General features: G+C 41.9%; 1 protein-coding gene across 3 annotated transcripts; it reads right to left on the reverse strand.

The window, feature by feature from the left end:
• Positions 1-548: 548 nt before the first annotated feature.
• Positions 549-18,957, reverse strand: LOC141105366 (bone marrow proteoglycan-like). Of its 3 annotated transcripts, none has more exons than XM_073595230.1 (6): positions 18,802-18,957; positions 12,234-12,290; positions 9,064-9,299; positions 5,194-5,328; positions 1,738-1,843; positions 549-750 (listed from the first exon to the last, which is right to left on the reverse strand). In XM_073595230.1, the coding sequence occupies exons 2-6, from the start codon at positions 12,286-12,288 to the stop codon at positions 692-694; spliced, it is 591 nt and encodes a 196-aa protein (XP_073451331.1). In that variant the 5' UTR covers positions 12,289-12,290; positions 18,802-18,957; the 3' UTR covers positions 549-691. The 3 variants fall into 3 exon arrangements, with proteins under 3 accessions (XP_073451331.1, XP_073451330.1, XP_073451332.1); XM_073595229.1 differs by lacking the exon at positions 18,802-18,957 and adding an exon at positions 12,478-12,560; XM_073595231.1 differs by lacking the exon at positions 12,234-12,290 and having other exon boundaries at positions 18,802-18,955.
• Positions 18,958-22,840: the final 3,883 nt, after the last annotated feature.

Raw genomic sequence — 22,840 nt, forward strand, 5'->3', positions numbered from 1 at the left:
TAGTGAGACTTTTTTGTACTTTTTTCAACCTAACTATAAGATGTTTCCAGGCACACTGGGGTACTCGATGGGAAAATTGCAGAGGACAAAAAAAAAAATGTGTAAGGAAATAAATAGGGAAATATTTTACACAGACACATTTTCCTTGCCGCAAACAGCTAAATAGAACACATCTACTAGTCCTATATCCCATATAATACTAAAAGGAGCTACAAAGATTGATGCACTTAAAATTCCATTAGCTACTTGACTCTACATAGAGGAAAATAATTTTCAGAAATCATTATTTTTTTTGCAAGTTGCAAACCTTCTCTTTTGATGGCTAAGAATCAGATCTAAAGCAACAGAACAAGGTTAAAAACGGAGTGTTCTAATATTACAGCAGCACAGAAGCCAGGTTGTGTTGTAGGGAGTAAAAGGTTGAACCCGAGGGTCAAAGCTAGGCAGACAGTATTTGAAATCAAGCTTAGTTTTGTATGATAAACCAGCAAAACCATGACTTTTGTTGAAAGCCACAAATTTAAAAACAACAACACAGAAAACAACAATTTGAAATGCATATGTGATTTATTTCAAAGGCAGCATGTAGTATATAAAGCAGGGGAAGATGTAGTTGAAAGCAGACAATCGAGAAATTTTGTGACAGGAACTTTGGTGATTGAGGTCAGAAGCCTTTGTAGATACTCCACTCTTAGATGGTACAGATGAAGGGTAGTGAAGTGCAACAGTTGAAACTATACCATAGACCATCTGAAAGACAAAACAGGACAAAGGTGTTAAGCAACACTATATATATATATATATATATATATATATATATATATATATATATATATATATATGGTATGTGAACTGTATTTCTTGAAAAACGATTAAATACCCCTTCCCTACTATTTAAAACTACAAAATACATTTTTGGACAGAATTGAACTTTATTAAATTTCAGCCCAAAATATTTTCAAGGAATTTTAGTTACTTTTGTGCCATATAAGCTGCTTTAATTTGTAAAATATGATCACTTTTCCTGTACCACCCATTATGTCTTTGTGGTCACTCTCCCACCTCCTACTGTCCAAGCCATTTATTTTCAATTATACAGTGTCTGGTTCACTGTAAATTTAAAGTAGAAAGATGGCCTTTCAATAAAAAGTGCTACAGCAAATACTTAAAATTGCATCTGTGGTTACAATTGTTTCTTAGTCCCCCTGCAAATTCCTATTGATCCTGTCGATGAAGTCCACTTAATGCATTTTCCTATGATGGCAATAATGCTGCACTGCTCCTGAGTTCAGAGCTGAGTTACCACTCAGTAGACTGTGTCTGAGAAAATGATCATATGATTTGGCTCAGTCAAGAGAGGGAAAAGGATGTTTTTGTTTTACTTTATGAGGCTTGTGCTTCACATAGTAAATGGATTAGGTACTGGTTTAGACTGTCATAGAGATAGAGGAGCCTTTGGTTGTACTTTAAATGTACATTAAGTGTTTCTGAACTCCACTTTCTCTCTAATTCCATTAGTCAACCCAGCCCCCCCCCCCCCCCCTTTCACACACACACTCTCTCCAGTATAATAGGAATTTACCAAAAACACATTATCAATAATATAAAAATAGAATTTTGCAGTGAGACAGGGACTCAAATGAATGCTAAAGTATATTCTAAGAAATTAGTATAGAAATTTCTTTCTATAAAGAAATTCAATATTTGCTATTTTATCTTATGTTTTTTGTTACTTACTTGACAAATTCATGGCCACACACCAGGTTCCGCATCTTCGATACTGTCCCCAAGCAAAGTTGGTGTAGGTCACTCTGCTTCCATTAGCATTTATATAGGCACAAGACTATTAAAGAAAAATAGATACTTACAGTATGTTTGTTAGTGAGCAAGAAATACATTATTCCTAAAGATGTAACAGTCCACTCATCTCAAAAGATCCTCCTACTTTTCCTAACACAGAGCATGGTAGCTGCTTCAATAAGCAGAAAACCGCACACACATTCTTAAAACACAAAATTCTACTAGTTTATGGCCAGCTTAAGTGGTTCTTGTACAAACACTCAGGCACAGAAATAGATCAAGATAGGAATGTGTTTCCAAAGCAAGCAAAGTCCTTCCTTCTATTAAGAGAGATATGGACTCCAGAGAGAGAGATGTCATTTTGCTCCTGTACAAATTATTAGTAAGACCTCATTTGGAATATGCAGTTCAGTTTTGGGCACCAGTACACAAAAAGTATATCTGGGAACTGGAGAAAGTGCATAGAAGGGAAACCAAACTGATAAGAGGCATGGAGGAGCTCAGCTATGAGGAAAGATTAGAGGAACTGAATGTATTCTCTCTTGAGAAGAGGAGATTAAGGGGGAATATGATTAACATGTACAAATACATACAGCGCCTTAAAAAAGTATTCATACCCCTTGACATTTTCCACATTTTGTCATGTTACAACCAAAAACATAAATGTATTTTATTAGGATTTTATGTGATAGACCAATACACAGTGGCACATAATTAAGAAGTGGAAGGAAAATGATAAATGGTTTCCAAACATTTTTACAAATAAATATGTGAAAAGTGTGGCGTGCATTTGTATTCAGCCCCTTTGCTCCGATACCCCTAACTAAAATCTAGTGGAAACAATTGCCTTCAGAAGTCACCTAATTAGTAAATCAAGTCCACCTTTGTGTAATTTAATCTCAGTATAAATACAGTCCTCAGAGGTTTTTTAGAGAACCTTAGTGAACTAAAAGAATCATGAAGGCCTAGGAACACACCAGGTTAGGGATAAAGTTGTGGAGAAGTTTAAAGCAGGGTTAGGCTATAAAAAAATATCCCAATGCTTTGAACATCTCATGGAGCACTGTTCAATCCATCAACCGAAAATGGAAAAAGTATGGCACAACTGCAAACCTACCAAGACATGGCCGTCCACCTAAACTGACAGGCTGGGGAAGGAGAGCATTAATCAGAGAAGCAGCCGAGAGGCCCATGGTAACTCTGGAGGAGCTGCAGAGATCCACAGCTCAGGTGGGAGAATCTGTCCTAAGGACAACTATTAGTCGTGTACTCCACAAATCTGGCCTTTATGGAAGAGTGGCAAGAAGAAAGTCATTGTTGAAAGAAAGTCATAAGAAGTCCCCTTTGCAGTTTGCGAGAAGCCATGTGGAAGAAGGTACTCAGGTCAGATGAGACCAAAATTGAACTTTTTTGCCTAAAAGCAAAACGCTATGTGTGGTGGAAAACTAACACTGAACGTCACCCTAAACATAATCCCCACTGTGAAACATGATGGTGGCAGCATCATGTTGTGGGGATGCTTTTCTTCAACAAGGACAGGGAAGCTGATTAGAGTTGATGGAAAGATGGATGGACCCAAACACAGGGCAATCTTAGAAGAAAACCTGTTAGAGTCTGCAAAAGTCTTTAAAAGACTTGAGACTGGGGCAGAGGTTTACCTCCCAGCTGGACAACAATTCTAAACGTACAGCCCGAGCTACAGTGGAATGGTTTAGATCATTGCATATTCATGTGTTAGAATGGCCCAGTCAAAGTCCAGACCTAAATCCAATTGAGAATCTGTGGCAAGGCTTGAAAATGTCTGCTCACAGATGCTCCCCATCCAATCTGACAGAGCTTGAGCTATTTTGCAAAGAAGAATGGGCAAACATTTCACTCTGTAGATGTGCAAGGCTGATCTCCCCAAAAAGACCTGGTTCTGCAAAGTATTGATTCGGGGGGCTGAATACCAATGCATGCCACACTTTCACTTATTTATTTGTAAAAAAACATTTATAATTTTCCTTTCACTTCACAATTATGTGCAACTTTGTGTTGGTCTATCACATAAAATCCCAATAAAATACATTTTGGTTGTAACATGACAAAATGTGGAAAATTTAAAGGGGTATGAATACTTTTGCAAGGCACTGTAGATAGATAGATGGAATTCTATGGTCCTAAAGCACAACTAAACAAAGCTATTTTGTCCATACTTCTCCTGTGAATCACAGCAGTGGATTTAGTTCTGCACTCCTGTGACCCAGATTTAGTTGGCCAAAGCCCACTATTGGCTGACGCCACAGAGCCAGTCCAAGTTCTGCAGGGATCCCTACAATAATTTGGGATCCGCCCAGATGCCTGACTGGCAGCTGGTTCAGCCTCTCAGCTCCCTGCTGGGAACCTTTAGCAAGCTGCTCCCACCCCCTCTACAGCCCGATGCTCATGTGAGCACTGAAGGGGCAGAGCAGAAAGCAAGTGACTGACAGTTACCACTCTCTGTCACTGAAGACCGAAAAGTAAGCAGTCAGCAGTCATGTGACCACTCATAGCAGGGAATAGATGCAGAATCCAATTAGCTGAGTATGATTGTTTGTTTTTTTGAAAACTTGCACTTCTCTTGGTTTCCAAAAACAATTACATTCAAGTCATACCTCTGGTGATAACAGTCACAGTTTCTAGGGTGTTTATGTCGGCTCTAAGCTGAACTGTTAATCCCTCAAATGGCTGGTTGCTTAGCTGATCACATGTGCAGCACCATGGCACATCTAAACAAAGGCTAAGATGGCACTGTTGTCTTGTTGAGATGGTGATCCTTGACCATTTAAAAAAAGTGTGATCAGACAGATCTCCAAATATTTAGGAAAATGAAAAAAGGGATAGAACCTAGTGATGGGCTTAACATGTCAAAAGAAAAATGATTTAAAGGTTCTGCTACAACCCTACATGCTATGAAGAAACCAATGACCGCAAAAATGAAATAAATAGTACAGTATTTAAAATTTAATAGTCATGTGGTTTTAAATAGGGTGTAGTTCCGATTATGTTTCGAAAAATTAATAGGAGATGTTTAGTAGGAAACCTTTAAATCACAAGAAGACCTTTTAAGATACAGAAGGCAGGAAACTGATGGAGATTATTCTCTGCAAAAAAATACTATATGCACACAAGGCTAAGTAACCATTTTTAAAAACCTATTCATTATTGATTGTTGTGTCCTGCCTGTAGGTTGCCTTTGAGCACCAAATTAATTTCTTGTTTTTTGGGGACTTTAAATTTAGGAAAATAATGTTTATCCTTTCAAGTGTTTTAATCAGAAAGCCTTGTGATTCCTTTTGTTCCTCCTCTCCATAACATAGAGCTTGAGTAGCATTTCTTATAGTATATAGTATGATAATATAAACTATCACTTACATTGGCAGGTTTCCACACACCAATCCATGCATAATGCCGGTTTGAACATGCTCTCCGTGCAACACATCTGATCCGTCTATTGGCCCACCAATTAGGAACTGAACTCAGGTTTCCTCTGCGGCACCTGCAGGAATGCTATAAAAGAAGTGGAAAAGGATGATGAATATATCAGTTCATGTAAACACATCATTACTGAGCCACTTATGCCAAAAGTTTGAGGTCACCTGACCATCATGCCTAAAATATGGCCAAAAGTATGAAAATACCCCTTTAAATGATTAAGTTCTTTCCAGTGAAGGGTATTGTTAACACTACAGCATGCATTTTTGGCAATTGTGTGCTTTCAATTCTGTAGCAACAATTCCAATGTGACTGTGCCCTGTGCACAAAGCCAGCTCCAAAAAGACATGTTGACATGGTTTGGCCAGGTTGGCATAGAGAAACTTGAGGGTGCTGTAGAGAACCTTGAAATCAACCCTAATAAATGCTTCTGCGAAGAATCGGACCACTGATGAAGAGCCAGATCTTCTCATCCAATGTCAATATTGACCACACAATATTCCTTTTCCTGAATGGACAGAAATTCCAACAGACACACCCCTAAATGTTGTGAAAAGCCTACTCAGAAAAGTGAAGATTGTTGTAGCTGCAAATAGGGGGCTCACATATGTGTGATGGTCAGGTGTCTACAAACGTCTAAGGAGTGACAAATATGTTTATAGAATTCCTCCATACATGTGACCTTAGCATGATGTCTTCCTTGGCCTACCAGTATGCTTGCCTTTAACCACCTTCCCCTGTTGTTTGTATTTGGTCCATGTTTTAGACACAGCCGACTGTGAACAACCAACATCTTGTGTAACACTGCGTGATGATTTACCCTCTTTAAGGAGTTTGATAATCCTCCCCTTTTTTTCAATTGACATCTCTGGTGTTGGAGCCATGCTTCATGTCAGTCCACTTGTTGCAACAGCTCTCCAAGGTGTGATCACTCCTTTTTACCTACATACTAACAAGCAGATTTAATCTGATGCAGGTGTTAGTGTTTGTAATGAAAATTTACAGGGTGATTCCATAATTTTTGTCAGGGGTTGTAGATGATTTGAGGTCAACAGTCACTTTTATCTGCTGTCCTGTCCATAGCAATTTTTTTTGTGCAAAGCTTCCTTTAAAAAAAATGGCCTTTGTTTCAGGAGTGGTATTTTAGAGTTTGTATTTCCTTGGTGTGTTTTTATATGTTAAGTTGATTAGAGAATTTCCTGACCATCTGTTCTTTAAAGTGGGGTTCCACCCAAAAAAACAAAAATACCTGAAAAATTCTAAAAAAAAAAACAAAAAAACAAAAAAAATTTGGATATTTTTTTTTTTTTTTACTTACCTCTAAATGCCTGTTGCTAGGTGGTCCCTCATAGTCTGCCTCTTCCTTTGCCTGGGCTGGTGACATCACTTCCCCCTCGGCACAGGAAGGGCTCAGCTTTGCTCCCTCCCTCCTGTCAATCATCTGGGACCCATTACAGGTCCCAGGAGATTGAGCGGCCAATCACGGCGCGCGGCGCCTCTCGGGCATGCGCAGTGGGTGCCAGGCTGTGAAGCCACAGCCCGACGCCCACAGTTGAAATGCCGGCGCCGACGAGCAGAGAGGGGGGGGGACGAGCGGGGCTTCGATCCCCCGCATCGCTGGACCCAGGGACAGGTAAGTGTCCAATTAAAAGTCAGCAGCTGCAGTATTTGTAGCTGCTGACTTTTAATTTTTTTTTTTTTTTAATGGAGCCCCTGGGTGGAACTCCTGTTTAAGCTATTTTTTGTTTGCAGCACACCTCTGTATGATGTAGTACGCTCCTAGTTAGATGCTATGCTGTCAGTTAAATGTTGTTCTTTTTGAACTCCTCTGTAATCAGTTACCTGATCAGGGTCCCATAGGCTGCAAGCTTGTTGGCCCCTCCCTTCCTTCTGGAGAGTTCCAGAACATAACAGTGGAGCAGATCGAAGGAGTAACCTGAATATGTTTGGGGTCTCAGACAATCCCTGTAGAGGCGTGACCAATAGGTGACTGCAAAGCACATAAATAATCTAGGGAAGGCTGGGTCTTGTCCAGGAGAAGTTCCCAACTTGGAGGGCTACTGCCCTCTCAAGCAGCCCAGCTGACATTTACCAAGAGTTCATTGAGGTCCCAGCTATGCAAAAGCTGAGGGGCCTATTTACGAAGAACATCTGAAGCTAAAAAAGGGGGACTTGCACCTAGGATTTGGTCTGGAGAGTCAACTGAGCAAATGTCTACCTAACACAGCAGGTAGGCATCCCAGTACCTAAGGAATACAGACCTGAGAGCAGGATCTGGGTGACTGTTATTGCTGTTAACCCCTGGTGCACTAATACTAAGGCTTGCCTGGCCTTGAACATTGCTTACGGTATTCTAGTGCTCTCCATTTCCTGAGCTGTTGTTAAAGGGACTGTCCTAAGAAGTAGCTGCAGAAGTGAAGAGTGTCCTATTATTACTGCCAGCATTCTGGAGTATCCCACAGCCCCATTGAAAGGAAAAATAAAATCTGTGTGTGAAGAACAGAAAGACCTAAAATATCTTAAATTAATATGGCTCACATTTAACATGCACCCCCCCCCACCATCCCTGTTCCCATAGGTAATAAAACATTTAGGCATACACCAGTTAAGCCTATGCTGCTGCTGCTGACCATTTTTACACTGCTATATCCTCACAATATCCCAATTCTTATAGTAAAACTGCAGCTTGTACTTTTTATCTTTGGTAAATCTGGGCCTAGTGTTGCTATTTATAATTTTCCTGCTGCTGGACAATTTTATCCTGCTATATATCTGCAGTCTCCTAATTCTTAATGAATCCTTGATAGTAATTGATACAGGACAGATAAAGGACAGCCACAGCAAATTACGGGCCAATTTCTATTTGCTGGTCAAAGTTGACATATTACCATTTGAAGAAAAAGCATAGGTAACTGTAAGTTATCTGAAAAAAGCTTTTTTTTTAAAAAACTGGAATAAATCAGAATGGGTTCTGTTGTATGAAAGTGAAGCTTATTTTAAAATAAAATTCACAACAAAATATGTCAGTATACATTGTCAAGTGACTCCACGTACAGTTAGGTTTTGTGAATTCTCAATGTTGCTCTTCAAGCCGAATGAAAAGACACCCTCCCTTCCATATAGCATTTAAAAAAAATACATTGGTACATGTCCCCCATGGCAGTGTTGAGCTTCCTATGCCTTTTGCACATAAATTATTAGTCTTAAAAATGGCCAGAATTTAACAATATTTGCCTTTCAAAAGGAATCACCTCTTAGTTCAGGTTTGCTGAATTTCTAGCATGATTTGGTGAAACCTTGGCAAATTGAACAAAGGCAGATTCACCCATCACTATTCATAAAGTCTTGTTTATAGATCAATTCCAATTTCTGCAACCTACTGTGGGATGAACAATGATTAAGAACCATAGTCACTAATAAGAAGAGACAATAAGGTGGAAATATTAGGTGAGGCCATATTTTAGCCATAATATCACAAAACTTTATCAAGCATGATCTTTAAAAACTTGCAGAAATGACATATGAGAAGCCAAGGCCTAACTAAACCTAGTAGGTTCCTTCCATATTTAAATTCACCTTTAGAGTTAACCATCAATTTCCTGTCTTTGCTTATCCTGAAATGATCTTATAGTCACAAAAGTGACTTTTAGTCTGGGTTGTAAAATGTTGCAGATTGGTTTCTATTTTTGTGCTGCCACCCATCCTCTCTACCCTCTTGTATGCCACCTCATCCTCCCACCTATCTATCTCATATTGTTCCGTGTCTAATAAAAATTGAGGGGAAAAAACTTCTGTAAGATTTTCACTAACCTGAGCCCACGCAAAGGTTGTGAGGCAGTTGAAAGCTTGATAGGAACAGGTACTTTTGTCTGGACAAACATCACCAAATCTTGTATTTATTTCTATAGAGACATTGTGGCATTTCCCCAACTGGCAGTCATTTAAATGGGTTGTCTCCAGGGTATCAGGCATGTCACAGTAATTCTCTTGGCCATTTGGATCCTCTATTTCATTTTGAGACATCGAGCCATCTTGAGAGCAATCATCTTAAGAAAAAATACATTTAAAACGTTAAAATTGTTTAAAAGTAGGTTTGAATGTTCATTGCTGCAGGCAGGACCAGACCTACAGCCTGAGCTAACCCCCATTTATACAAATACTTTTAGTTGTGTACTTTTTAAACATGAAATATATTTACCAAATCATGATGTTTAAAGGAAGATCGGTGAAATGCATCAGGAAAGTCTGTGTTTTTGTTGGAGACATTACAGTATGCAGTCAACACATTGATTATCAAAAATAAAAAAAAAAAATACTGCAAGAAGAGCTAATTTTTCTATTTTCTAAAGGGCCAGACTGTAAAGGCTGACACCCAGGTTGTCCATGTGCAGGAGGCCAGCCTTGATGGGAGCAATGGATCTGTGTGTGTTTCAGTATTTGTCTGTGTTTGATTAAGGCCTCCTAAACACTATTCATTGCCATAATGCACCTGCCTGGAGTTCTGCCACCTCTGCGCCGGCCCTGTGCTTTCCACTCACTACTATTACTTCTATGCACAGAAGCAAGGCTTCTGTATTTAGAAGTGACAGCAATCCTGTCCGGACCACTGCACTGAACCCTCCCTGGGCACAGCTGGTGCACTAATGTATCAAGGCGTTGCCCCATTGTGATTCTCCGCATCCGCAGCATCTCTCACCCTGCACAAAGCCACACTGTATCTGAAGTCTGTGTTGGGAGGGGAGATTTAGGGCGGGGAGAAATTAAAAGCATTTAGTGTGGTATTTGTACAGGAAGGTGGAAGGGGGCCTGTGCTGGGTGGGGGAAGACAATCCTGTGAGAAATGGGGATTCAGTGGTGGAACTCTGCACCCTGTACACAGCACCTTCCAGAACCCTGCACCTAGCACCCTCCAGAACCCTGCACCCTATACCTAGCACCCACCTGATCTCTGCAACCTGTACCTAGCACCCTGTTAAACTCTGCATCCCATACCTAGCACCCTGCTGAACCTTGCACCCGGTACCTAGCACCCTGTTAAACTCTGCATCCCATACCTAGCACCCTCCAGAACTTTGCACTCTGTATGTAGTATTTATAGCCCCTTTAGAACCCTCCCACACCCAGTAACTGTGGCATGCTCAACCCCCCTCCCCTACGTGCGTTGTTATGTTCCTGTACCTATTCTCTGAGAACAAAAATCCCTGCTTAACACAATACATTTCCATATACTAAGGTTTACTGTATTAAAGTGTATGTCCATCCAAAATGTTTGGACTAGGACTAGAGCCCTTCTCAAGTTTTTACTGCTATCTAAGGCTTCTTAGAATTACACTAGATGTCCGCTGGGACCCACTTATCGTTTCTGAGAGACACAGAACTGTGGTCTGCCAATGTAAACAAGGCAGATCGCCGTTCTGTTAATAGGGGAGGTAGAGATCCTGTGTTTCTGCTAAGCAGGAACACTGATCTCTGCCTTCTCACAGTAAAAGTACATCCCCCACAGTTAGAACGCACTCTCTAGGAACACATTCAACCCTTTGATCACCCCTGATGTTAACCCCTACCCTGCCAGTGTCGTCAATACAGTGACAATGCATATTTTTAGCACTGATCACTGTATTGGTGTCACTGGTCCTCTAAAAAGGGTCACTGATGCCCTGTACAGACAACTGGTTTTGCCGTTGGAATAAACTCTGAAGGTTTTTCCAACGGAGTTTCGACGGAATTCCGCTCAGGCTGTCTTGCATACACACGGTCACACCAAAGTCTGACCGTCCAGAACACGGTGACGTACAACACGTACGACAGGACTAGAAAAAGGAAGTTCAATAGAGATTAGCCAATAGCTTCCATCTCGTACTTGCTTCAGAGCATGCGTCGTTTTTGGTACGCCGGAAAAGCATACACACGAGCGGGTTTCATTAGTTCCATCTGAAAAATTTAGAACATGTTCTCTATCTAAGTCCGTCTGAATTTTCGACGGAAAAAGTCCGATGGGGCATACACACGGTCGGATTATACGATGAAAAGCTCCCATCGGACTTTTTCTGACGGACATTCCGCTCGTGTGTACGCAACATTAGTGTCCAATTTATCTGCTGCAATGTTGCTGCTAAAAGTCGCTGATCACCGCCATTACTAGTAAAAAAAATTAAAAATAAATAAACGTTCTGTAAATCTATCCCATAGTTTGTAGACGCAATAAATTTTGTGCAAAACAAATCAATAAAAGATTATTAGAATTTTTTTTACCAAAATTATGTAGCAGAATACATATTGGCCTAACTTACATATTGGCCTAAATTGATTGAAAATAGATTTTTTACATAATTTTTTGGATGTGTTTTATAGCAGAAAGTAAGAAACATTTTTTTTTTTTGTTTATAATGCAAAAAATAAAAACCGCAGAAGTGATCAAATACCACCAAAAGAAAACTCTATTTGTGGGAAAAAAAGGATATACATTTTATTTGGGTAAAGCGTTGCACAAACAGTTAAAGCAACACAGTGGGGGTTGTTTACGAAAGGTAAATCCACTTTGCACTACAAGTGCAAACTGCACTTGAAATTGCACTTGGAAGTTCAGTCACTGTAGATCTGGGGGGGGGACATGCAAGGAAAATAAAACACAGCATTTTAGCTTGCACATGATTGGATGATAAAATCAACAGAGCCTCCCCTCATTTCAGATCTACCCCTTAGATTTACAGCGACTGCACTTCCAAGTGCACGTTCAGTGCAATTTCAAGTGCACTTTGCAATTGTAGTTTGCACTTGTCGTGCAAAGTGGATTTGCCTTTCGTAAATAACCCCCAGTGTCGTATCATGAAAAATGGCCTGGTCATTAAGGGGGGTAAACCTTTCCGGAGCTCAAGTGGTTAAGCAATAAAAAGTTTAAACATTTTCTCACTGAAAATGAACATTGTGTTTCCTTTTTACCCTCAAAATTCTAATACGGATATATTAGATTGTCAGCTCACCTGGTTCCTGGGCATAGATGGTTCCCAACAAAAGGAGCAGAAGTAGATGATACATGTCTGTACAAGCAAAAAAAAGTCTGGTTATGTCAATGTATTTACTATATTTTTCACAGCAGGGGAAAAAAGGAAATGCTCGGTTGACCCCAGAGACCAGTCTTTAATGAGAAAAGTCATCACTTTAGGGATCACCTCATATTTTCTTTTTTCTTTCCTCCAAGTTTTTTTCTTTAGAAATTGTGTTTACCTTTTTGTCAATGATGGGTCAGTGGGCTCTTTCTGCATCCAGATGCTTCTACATCTCTTGGATACCTCGGTGCTCCTTTATATACATACATTTTCAGAAGCTGTGGTTTATTATCTTTTAAACCACGATTATACAATAGTATAAAAAGTGCAATGAACGACGCAAGGTGTTCTGTTAATCTCCCAAAACAGTTTTCATCAATTACATAATTATAACTGTCAGCCTTGTATCAGTGACTGTTGTGTTCTTCCATTGTAGAGGTGTTCTGGCATGGTACCTAGCACTGCTTTAAATCCCACCAGAGAATTGTATGTGCTAGTGTGAGTTCTCTTCAATAGTTCGATAACATATTGATATATTAAGGGGTCAATTCACACAAAACAAATATTTCCAGTTTTGGTAGATGTTTGTCAGATGATTTAACTCACCATTTCTTTTATCTTTTTGGGGACTTTATTGTTGATATCTCTGAGCTGAGTTCCTTTATTTGTGCACCTCTTACATCCATTATGAGGGGCTCCCACCAACGTCCATTATGAGGGGCTCCCACCAACGTCCATTATGAGGGGCTCCCACCAACGTCCATTATGAGGGGCTCCCACCAACGTCCATTATGAGGGGCTCCCACCAACGTCCATGTCACGGAACGTCCCACACTCCGCTTGAGTGCTTCCGTCATATACCACTTCTTCCCAGTCTGTATACAGATATCAGATATTCCAACCTCTCTGAGCACAAAACAAGGCGACACTTGCTTGTTGCTAACATGAACTCACTTTATTTAGAATCAAAATTACAAGACTTTATATGCCGTTGGAACCTCCTCTAACAATACAACTGTAACCTAATTAACATGAGCTAATTAACTAATCCTTTATACAGCCTAGGTGACTGAGACATGCAGCAGCTCCAATAGTAGTCGTCCCGTCTCCTACATTGTATAGAGGACAATGTGATCAGCTCATTCAATTAACATAAACACAGGTAGTTGGAGTTGATGACACCAGCATCTCCTCACAGGATGTGTCCCAACAGTATGAATCGGTCTTATCAGCACGGGGCTGCTGGAGAAATCCCCCCTCCCTCTTTAGGGACACAAATCCACAGCAAGGAGTCCCCAACAGAATCAAACAACATACAATATATACATATATACACGACTGAGTCCGATTAGTACAGTTCAGACTGGATTTCTCATTCACCTCACAAAGAGTATTGTTCCATTGAAAATCCAGGGCCCATAATCAAAAGGCAACAGGCTTGCATTCAGTCCTCTCCAACAGCCTCTGTCCCAGCTAGGTCTGTCACAGTCCATTATGAGGGGCTCCCACCAACGTCCATTATGAGGGGCTCCCATCCATGTCCATTATGAAGGGTTTCCACCATGACTGCTAGATTTTTATTTATTTTATATTATAGGGAAGAAAACAAAGGTGGACAGGAACACCCAAAACTCCCAAGGAACAGGAAATTTTTTATGATAATATGAACACTGTCAAATTTTGGATTTCCAAATGTCTTTGACTTGTATGCCATCCGCTTACATCTATTTATTGTCTGATCGCTATTTGGGGAGAAATATTTTTATATTCAAAACATGTATTAAAATATAACCTATAACTCAGGTAGTAATAAAAAAGTAAGTGATTTTCAATGTGAGATCCCTGTACATACAGTCATGGACCAAGATGTTGCACATGAGCATCTCATAAACCTGGTCTATTCAGAATACAGTAACAGGTATATAGTGAAGAAGCTATGGGAAGAAATTTTCAGGGAATTGCTTGATTTAACCTAGTTGAGTGTGTGATCATTATCACCACAACTCACATGTGACATTTGTCCGTGGCATGGGGGGAGAGGGGGGGGGGGCATGCTGGAAGTACTATGTACAGTTCCTTGAAAAAATCTGACAGAGCTTGAGCTGTTTTGCAAAGAAGAAAGGACAAATATGTCACTCTCTAGATGTGCAAAGCTGGTAGAAACATCTAGGAAGGTGGTTCTACAAATTATTGACTCAGGGGTGCTGAATACAAATGCACGCCACACTTTTCACAGTGTTTTTACTTCACCCACTTTGTGTTGGTCAATCACATAAAATCTCAATAAAATACATTTACGCTTTTGGTTGTACCATGACAAAATATGGAAAATGTCAAGGGATATGAATACTTTTTCAAGGCGCTGTGTCTCACCCTTATCATGCTGGCACTTGTAGTGTACCTACATCTCACCCTTTGCATCCTGACACCTGTAGCCCACCTACATCTCACCCTTGGCATGTTGACACTTATAGTCCACCTACATCTCCCCCTAAGCATGCTGACACCTGTAGTCCACCTACATCTCACCCTTGGCTACTCAAGACCTGTAGTCCACCTACATTTCACTCTTGACATGCTGACACTTGTAGTCCACCTACATCTCATCCTTGGCATGCTGACACCTCTAGTCCACTTGCATCTCCCCCTTGACATGCTGATACCTGTAGTCCACCTACATCCCCCCTCCTTGGCATTCTGACACTTGTAGTCCACTTGTGCTCTTCAAATGACATAGCGTTGCTTTGGGAACTCTATCCGGTCATCGTGCCTATCTTTCAAAATGTCTAGGGAAAAAAGTGATGACAATATGGCGATTGCTCAAGGACCAATACATATGGGACCTCAAGGAAAAGGCGGAAGAATGCCATAGTGGCTCAAGAGCCGTAAAGAAAAAGAAGAGCGTCTTTTTCGATATGCTCGAGTTTCTACAAATTGTCATGGACTTAAGATAGTAAGTATCAAATATTGGAAGATGTCATACTGACCTGTTCAGAACAATGGTTTTGTGAATTGTAGCATACAAAGATCTGATAATACACAGATGTGGACAAAGCCACATAGAGAACAGTCCTTAACCACTTCAGCTCTAGAAGGTTTACCCCCCCCCCTTCATAACCAGGACATTTGCGTTACGGCACTACGTTGCTTTTACTGACAATTGCGCGGTCGTGCAACGCTGTACCCAAATAAAATTGATGTCCTTTTATCCCACAAATAGAGCTTCCTTTTGGTGGTATTTGATCACATCTGCAGTTTTTATTTTTTGTGCTAGAAACAAAGAACGACCGACAATTTTGAAAAAAAAACAATATTTTTTACTTTCTGCTCTAAAACACATCCAAAAAAAGAAAAGTTAAAAATTAACATAAAGTTTATGACAATATATATTCTGCTACATATTTTTGATGAAAAAAAACCCCAATAAGCATATATTGATTGGTTTGCGCAAAGGTTTTAGCGTCCACAAACCATGGGATATATATATATTTTTTTACTATTAATGGCTGCGATCAGCGACTTATAGCGGGACTGCAATATTGCAGCGGACAAATAGGACACCCAGCTTACACTTTTGATGTTTTTTTGGGGACCAGTGACATTATTACAGTGATCAGTGTTAAAAAATATGCACTGTCACTGTACTAATGACACTGGCAGCGAAGAGATTAACATCAGGGGCGATCAAAGGATTAAATGTGTGCCTAGGGAGTGCTTTCTAACTGTGGGGGAGCTGCTTTTTCTACTTAAAGACGCGGATCAGTGTTTCTGTTTCACAGGATTCATGTCTTCTATACACACAGAATGACAGTCTGCCTATGTAAACAAGGCAGAGTACCAAACGATCGGCGGGTCCCGCGGGACCCGCCGATCAGCTCCCGCTATAATAAAATCATAGCACAAGTGAGCTGCCGATGGCGCACTTTCGTGTCCAAAACCTGGAAGTGCCGAATCACATATAATTGGGCATGGCGTGTTGGTAGTGCCAACACATCGTAACCCTATAGATGTACTCTTAATGAAAGTAAGAATTGGCCTCGCTGTCAAAAATTGACAGGTGCATATAATTTCAAACAGTGACGAAAAAATTGGGCTTTGGGTGTTGGTGGTGGAAAAGGAGGCAGAATAAGTCACTCTGGCAGCTGCTGGGGACTGCGCACTAGTGGGTGATGAAGGATAAGGAGGGTTTAGTGAGCCAGTACACCACCTCCTCTGCATGTTGTGGCTGGATAGCACAGGCAACATCACTAAACAGAGGAAATAATGCCCTGCCTGAGAACTGATTACGTCCATCTATGCCTGTGGACACAGACACTGCTGGCCTCCTCACAGTGCCATGGGAACATCTGCCTCTCTTTGTTGGCCTCCCAGACATGATAGTTGGGGGGCTTATTAACAAAATAAAATAAAGATGTGTAAATGTGTACGTAGATGCACTTTAATCAATGGAATCTTGATTTAACTTGAGTACTCACTACACAAACACACTCCAATAACGCACTGAAATATACTGCGTTAAACGTGCAATAACGGACAGAAATATACTGTGGTAAACCTTCAATAACGCACTGAAATATACTGCATTAAATGTGTAGTAACGCACTGCAATATGCTGCGTTAAATGTGCACTAATGCACTGCAATATACTGCGGTAAACCTGCCCTGACAAAATAAAGTGACACTAAAGTAAAATTGAACGGTCGTACTACACTAACATTGAACTATTACTAGATTCACACTAAACTGACACTCTACAGTCACAATAGAATCACAATAGCACTATAGTACACTAACTCGCTAGTAGAAATGAACAAAGTCCCCCTGTTCTATCTCTCTCTACGCCAATATCACACTGCAAATGGCCACAATGGGAAGAATATTTTTATAGTGTGGGGTGGGACTAAGAGCAATGCACCATGATTGGATAGAGTCATCATTACAGTGTCCAGTCATAGCTCTGACAGTGCTATGTGTCATGATTGGGCAAAGCTTTCATTGCTTCAGCCAATCAGGGTTTCCAATCCACTGTGCAATGGCACAGTGCATTGTGATCGTTTGGTGGGCCAAACAGTTGAATGCCCCAATAATTTGGGTGTTAGTTGAATGGGTGAACAGCCAATGTCTGGCCCAAACTCATGCTCGGGCTGAACCGATAGCCCAAATCTATGCGGTATGCCTGCGCCCTCACATGTTAGTGAGGGAAAAACTATGTCAGACAAAAGATGCAGTTCAGCTTAACCACTTCAGCCCCGGAGGATTTGGCTGCTCAATGACCGGAGCACTTTCTACAATTTGGCATTTAGAGTCCAGACCAGAAGGAACTACATGTGGGAAGCACATCATCTCCGACCTCTATCTTGGATCTCATCAGTGGTGGATATACTAAGGCTCATGTGATCTTCCGTAATCAGAGGGTCTATGCTTTGTGGTAAGAGTACATGTGTATCGGTGGAGGATTCTATTTAAAGTTTACATTCACTAATACTTCTGATGGGTTTCTTCAGTTTGTTCCATAGCTATCATGACTTTGTGATCTTCATTGTGCTTCTGCATTATAGATACATTTTTTCTGCACATTTCAGATTTGTTTATATTTGTTTTTTATATTTTTTTGAGCGCAACTTATTTTTCTTTGTATAAAGAAAACAAAAAAGCAGGCCTGGCACATTCTGTCCACTTCAACTGGTGAAGTGTTTCGCACACAAAACCCGGTATAGAACACCAGGGAAGAGTTACTTATGGCTACAGAAATCGATCATATTAGAGTATCAAAGTTCAAAATTTATTATATTAAAAACAGATTTGGCACAATAAGAGGCCAATATCAAAAGAAAAACAGCTTCACAATTAATTGGCCTACAACAAATCACAGTTATGAATATTTTATCAAACATACACATAGACACAAGACATTACATATAACAATTAAAAAGAAACGTCCGGACACAGTTAAACAACACACAGATAAGTTGTCAGATGAAAATTCATCATAATTATATCTTTAAGAAAAAGATAGCAATGGCTGTATCAATCAATGACATCTTAACCTGTGTGTGGCTCCAGGGAAGGATGGATAGAAAAGAAATAGTATAGAGAGAGGAAGGCTAGCGTGGTGATGGGGAGCTGGGATCCAGATCACATCATCAGAGAAATAACCATGATGGTTTAACCCTGGAACTAGGAAAAAATATCAAATGGAAGTCCAGTAAATGTAGCAGAGTTTAAATATGAAAGGTCCTGGTACCGATAACAGCTTGTGGGGATATGGACCTTTATGTGGGGGACTGCATTCTCCTGGAATTATATGAACCTTAATTAGTATTTAATTTTGGTACCGTCAGGGTAGTACAGTATGGGTTGTAGCTTCAACTCCCTGTAAGGTAGGGGATAGGGGACTTAGTATATGCAGTTAATATAACTTGAAGTGTCCTATTATGGGCTTGATAGAGTCGCCCTGTAGTGGAGGTACTTTATCGTCCAGTACGAGTAATGTGTGGATTACCTTTGTCCTCCGTAGTCCCTTCCGTGAGTTGGTAATGAACGTATCTTACTCACATATCCCGATGCCTGTCTATTTGTTGTTCAGTGCACCCGGCTGGTTGCCGTGCATGATCGGATGTCTCCCCGCTACTGCTAGCATCCTCAGCTCTGCGGAAGCGGCGTCACGTGACGGAACGGTTGTGACGTCTTTGCGTATCGCTATTAGAAATAACGTAGCTTAATCTGGACGATGATTGGACGGCAATCCACACTCCCTTTTATTGTCATTTCTTCGTCAGTACGCTATTCATCAGAAAGAATTATAGGTACAAGTGTAATGTTTTCAAAGTGACTTTTAATGATATTCAAAAAATGGCCATTAATCGCCAAAAAGTTCAAGGTCAGCTTAGATCATTATCTGATTGGCTTCACTAGTATAAATCATTGGCTTTATAGGGTAACTGGCAGAGAAGAAAAAGAAAGAAAAAAGAAAAGAAAGAAAAAAAGGGAAGGAAAAAAAAGAAAAGGAAATAACATAAGACACGCACAAACAGGGGAAGGAAAAAAATATTATTATATATACATGTGGGGGGAAAGTGTCAGGCTCCTACTTACCAGACCGGCGAGTCCAATCGGGCAGAGGGTAGGCTCCCTTACGCGTCCGACTGACGGCACCTGGTAGAGTAAACAGAAGGCACGAAAGTACGGAGTGGTATGAGAGCCTGTATTCACTGTCCAGATACTGCAGGGTTAACAGATGGGAAGGCTGAAGCTGGCTGGAGCACAGGCACAAGACTGAGCAGGTTAGTTTGGAAAGCAGGCTGGGTAAACAACAGACAGGCAGCTTGGATCCAAGGGCGCAGGCAGACGGATGGTCAGGAGACAGGCCGGGTTCGGTAACAGGCAGATGGCAAAGGTACAGTGGAGCAGGCAAACGGATGGTCAAACAAGCATAAGTCAGGTACAGGCAGAGTTCAGAGAGAGATCGGGGGACAAGGCCGGGTCAGCAGGTAATCAGGAACGGACAAGGTACAAGGTCAGGCACTGGAACGACTAGCTGTTGATCAGGCAGCACTGGTCACAGGGGCACGCCGGCTTAAATGCAGCTTTTGGCGCCAAACGACGTGCACGCGCGCGCCCCGGCACACACAGGCACGCGCACCCGCCAACGCCCGTGCGCGCGCCCCCGCACACCGGCGTGCACAGCAGGCCGACCCTGGACACACACACCAGCACCGCGAGGGACACGCACGGCGGGGTCCACAGGAACGACGCGCCCTGCCGCACACCACCGCGAGCACCCTGTCTGCCGAGGTACGCCCTCTGACAGTGCCCCCCCTCAAGGGCAGCCTCCGGATGCCCAGCTGGGCCAACCTGGTTGCATGGGAGTCCTTGAAAGCTTGTAACAATTCATCAGCATGGAGATTACTTTCAGGCTCCCAAGAGTTATCCTCGGGTCCATACCCCTTCCATTTAATGAGGTACTGGAGCTGATTCTGCCTCTTTCTACAATCCAGGATTGCCTCGATTTCGAATTCTTCCTCATTGTTGACCAAAACAGACTCCGGTGGCTTGGCCTTACAGTCAGGAAAGGAATCAGGGATAACTGGTTTCAATAACGACACATGAAAGACCGGGTGAATTCTAAGGGACTCCGGCAGATTAAGTTCATATGCGACATCATTCACTTTTCTTTTCACCTGAAAAGGACCCATAAACCTAGGTCCCAACTTCCTGGAGGGACAAGCCAATTTTAAGTTACTTGTGGAGAGCCACACTTGGTTGCCAGGTTCAAGGACAAGTTCTCCTCGTCTTTTCTTGTCAAACATTTTTTTGAAGGATGCCTGGGACTGGGCCATGGTCTCCTGCAAGATCTTACAGTTTTTGGAGAAGAACTCCATTGTTTCAGTTACCGCAGGTAGGGTACATTCCGGGATAGAACTGGGAAGGAAGGAAGGGTTGAATCCATAATTGGCAAAGAAAGGAGTCTGGTTGATAGCTGAGTGTAGGGAGTTGTTGTAAGAGAATTCAGCGACTGGTAACAGGGACACCCAGTCATCTTGCGTAAACACAGAAAAGCAACGGAGGTATTGCTCCAGCGTCTGGTTAGTTCTTTCTGTCTGGCCGTTTGTCTGAGGGTGGTAGGCCGAAGAAAATGCCAATTCAATTTCCAGAGCACCACACAGTGCCCTCCAGAACCGGGAGGTGAATTGGACACCCCGATCCGATACAATATTCGCAGGTACCCCATGTAGTCTCACTATTTCTTTGACAAATATCTTCGCCGTTTCTACGGCTGTGGGTGTACCCTTCATGGGGAGAAAGTGTGCCATCTTGGACAGTCTATCGATCACCACAAAGATGGTCGAGAAACCTTCAGATGGAGGTAGCTCCACGATGAAGTCCATTGATAACATTCTCCAAGGCCTGTAAAGGAATCGGTAAGGGTTTCAACAAACCCCAGGCCCTTGAGCGGTTGCATTTATTCCGGGCACAAGTGTGGCAAGAACCCACATACTTTTTACAGTCCTCCACTAATCGTGGCCACCAAAAGGTGCGTTGCACCAATTCCGTCGTTTTCCGGGCTCCGAAGTGACCCGCCAGCTTGTGGTCGTGGCACAATTCCAATACCAGCACCCTAAGTTTTTCAGGTACAAAAATCTTGCCTTCGTGCCAGAGCAACCCATCCCTTAAACTGGTCCCAGTAGGTTCAGGAATTTCTGAGGAGGCTTGCGTAATTCTGGAAATCAAATCTCCCTGGAGGAGTAAAAAATTTCCCACTGGCAGGATAGTATCTGGAGGAGCAATTTTCTTGGAATCATAAAACATTCGAGATAAAGCATCAGGTTTTCCATTCTTGGATCCGGGTCTGTACGTGATGTGAAAAGAGAAGCGGGAAAAAAAAAGTGCCCATCTAGCCTGTCGTGGTTTAAGTCGCTTGGCTGACCTTAGGTATTCCAAGTTCTTGTGATCGGTATAGATGAGAACAGGATGTACAGCACCCTCCAACAGATAGCGCCATTCCTCCAGAGCCGCCTTGATGGCCAAAAGTTCCCGATCTCCCACATCATAATTCCTTTCTGACAACGAGAGTTTGCGGGAAAAGAATGCTACTGGGAACAAAAGGGCTTTGGGGCCCTGGCGTTGAGAAAGTACTGCCCCCACTGCGATCTCCGAAGCATCAACTTCCAGCACAAACGGTAGCGCAGGGTCAGGGTGTTTAAGGATAGAGGCAGATGTGAACAGTCCCTTTAATTTCTCGAAAGCCGCTTTTGCTCTGGACGTCCAACAGAATCGTGCTCCCTGTTTTGTAAGTTCCGTTATTGGCGAAATGATTTTAGAAAAGTTTTTAATGAATTTCCTGTAAAAATTAGAAAATCCTACGAAACGTTGGACCCCTTTTTTGTCTGTAGGTGCAGGCCAGTCCAGGATGGCAGACACTTTTTGTGGATCCATCTTGATACCTTCCACAGAAATAATGAGTCCCAAAAACTGGATACTTTGAAGTTCGAACTCACACTTGTCAAGTTTAGCGTATAGGCCATGTTGCCTGAGCCGAGCAAGAACATTCCGGACGTGCCTGCGGTGATCAGCCAAGGAAGAAGAGAAGATGAGTATGTCGTCCAGGTAAACAATGACGTAGAGGTCCAGGAATTCTCTAAAGATGTCGTTCACAAAGTGCTGGAACGTAGCTGGGGCATTACAAAGACCGAAAGGCATGACCAGGTACTCAAAGTGCCCGAAACGAGTGCGAAAGGCGGTCTTCCACTCGTCACCCTCTCGGATGCGAATTAGATTGTATGCACCCCGAAGATCCAATTTAGTGAAAATTTTGGCAGTGCCCAGCCTTTGGAATAACTCAGGTACCAGGGGAAGCGGGTAACGATTCTTAATTGTTATCTTGTTCAATTCGCGGTAATCGATACATGGCCGCAGAGAATGGTCTTTCTTCTCTACAAAGAATAAGCCAGCACCGGCCGGGGAAGTGGACGGGCGGATAAATTTTTTCTTCAGGTGTTCGTCTAGATACTGCTTCAGGGTGCCCAGCTCCTGCTCAGTCA

This window comes from Aquarana catesbeiana, linkage group LG08, assembly GCF_042186555.1.
Source record: "Aquarana catesbeiana isolate 2022-GZ linkage group LG08, ASM4218655v1, whole genome shotgun sequence".
Taxonomy (NCBI): domain Eukaryota; kingdom Metazoa; phylum Chordata; class Amphibia; order Anura; family Ranidae; genus Aquarana; species Aquarana catesbeiana.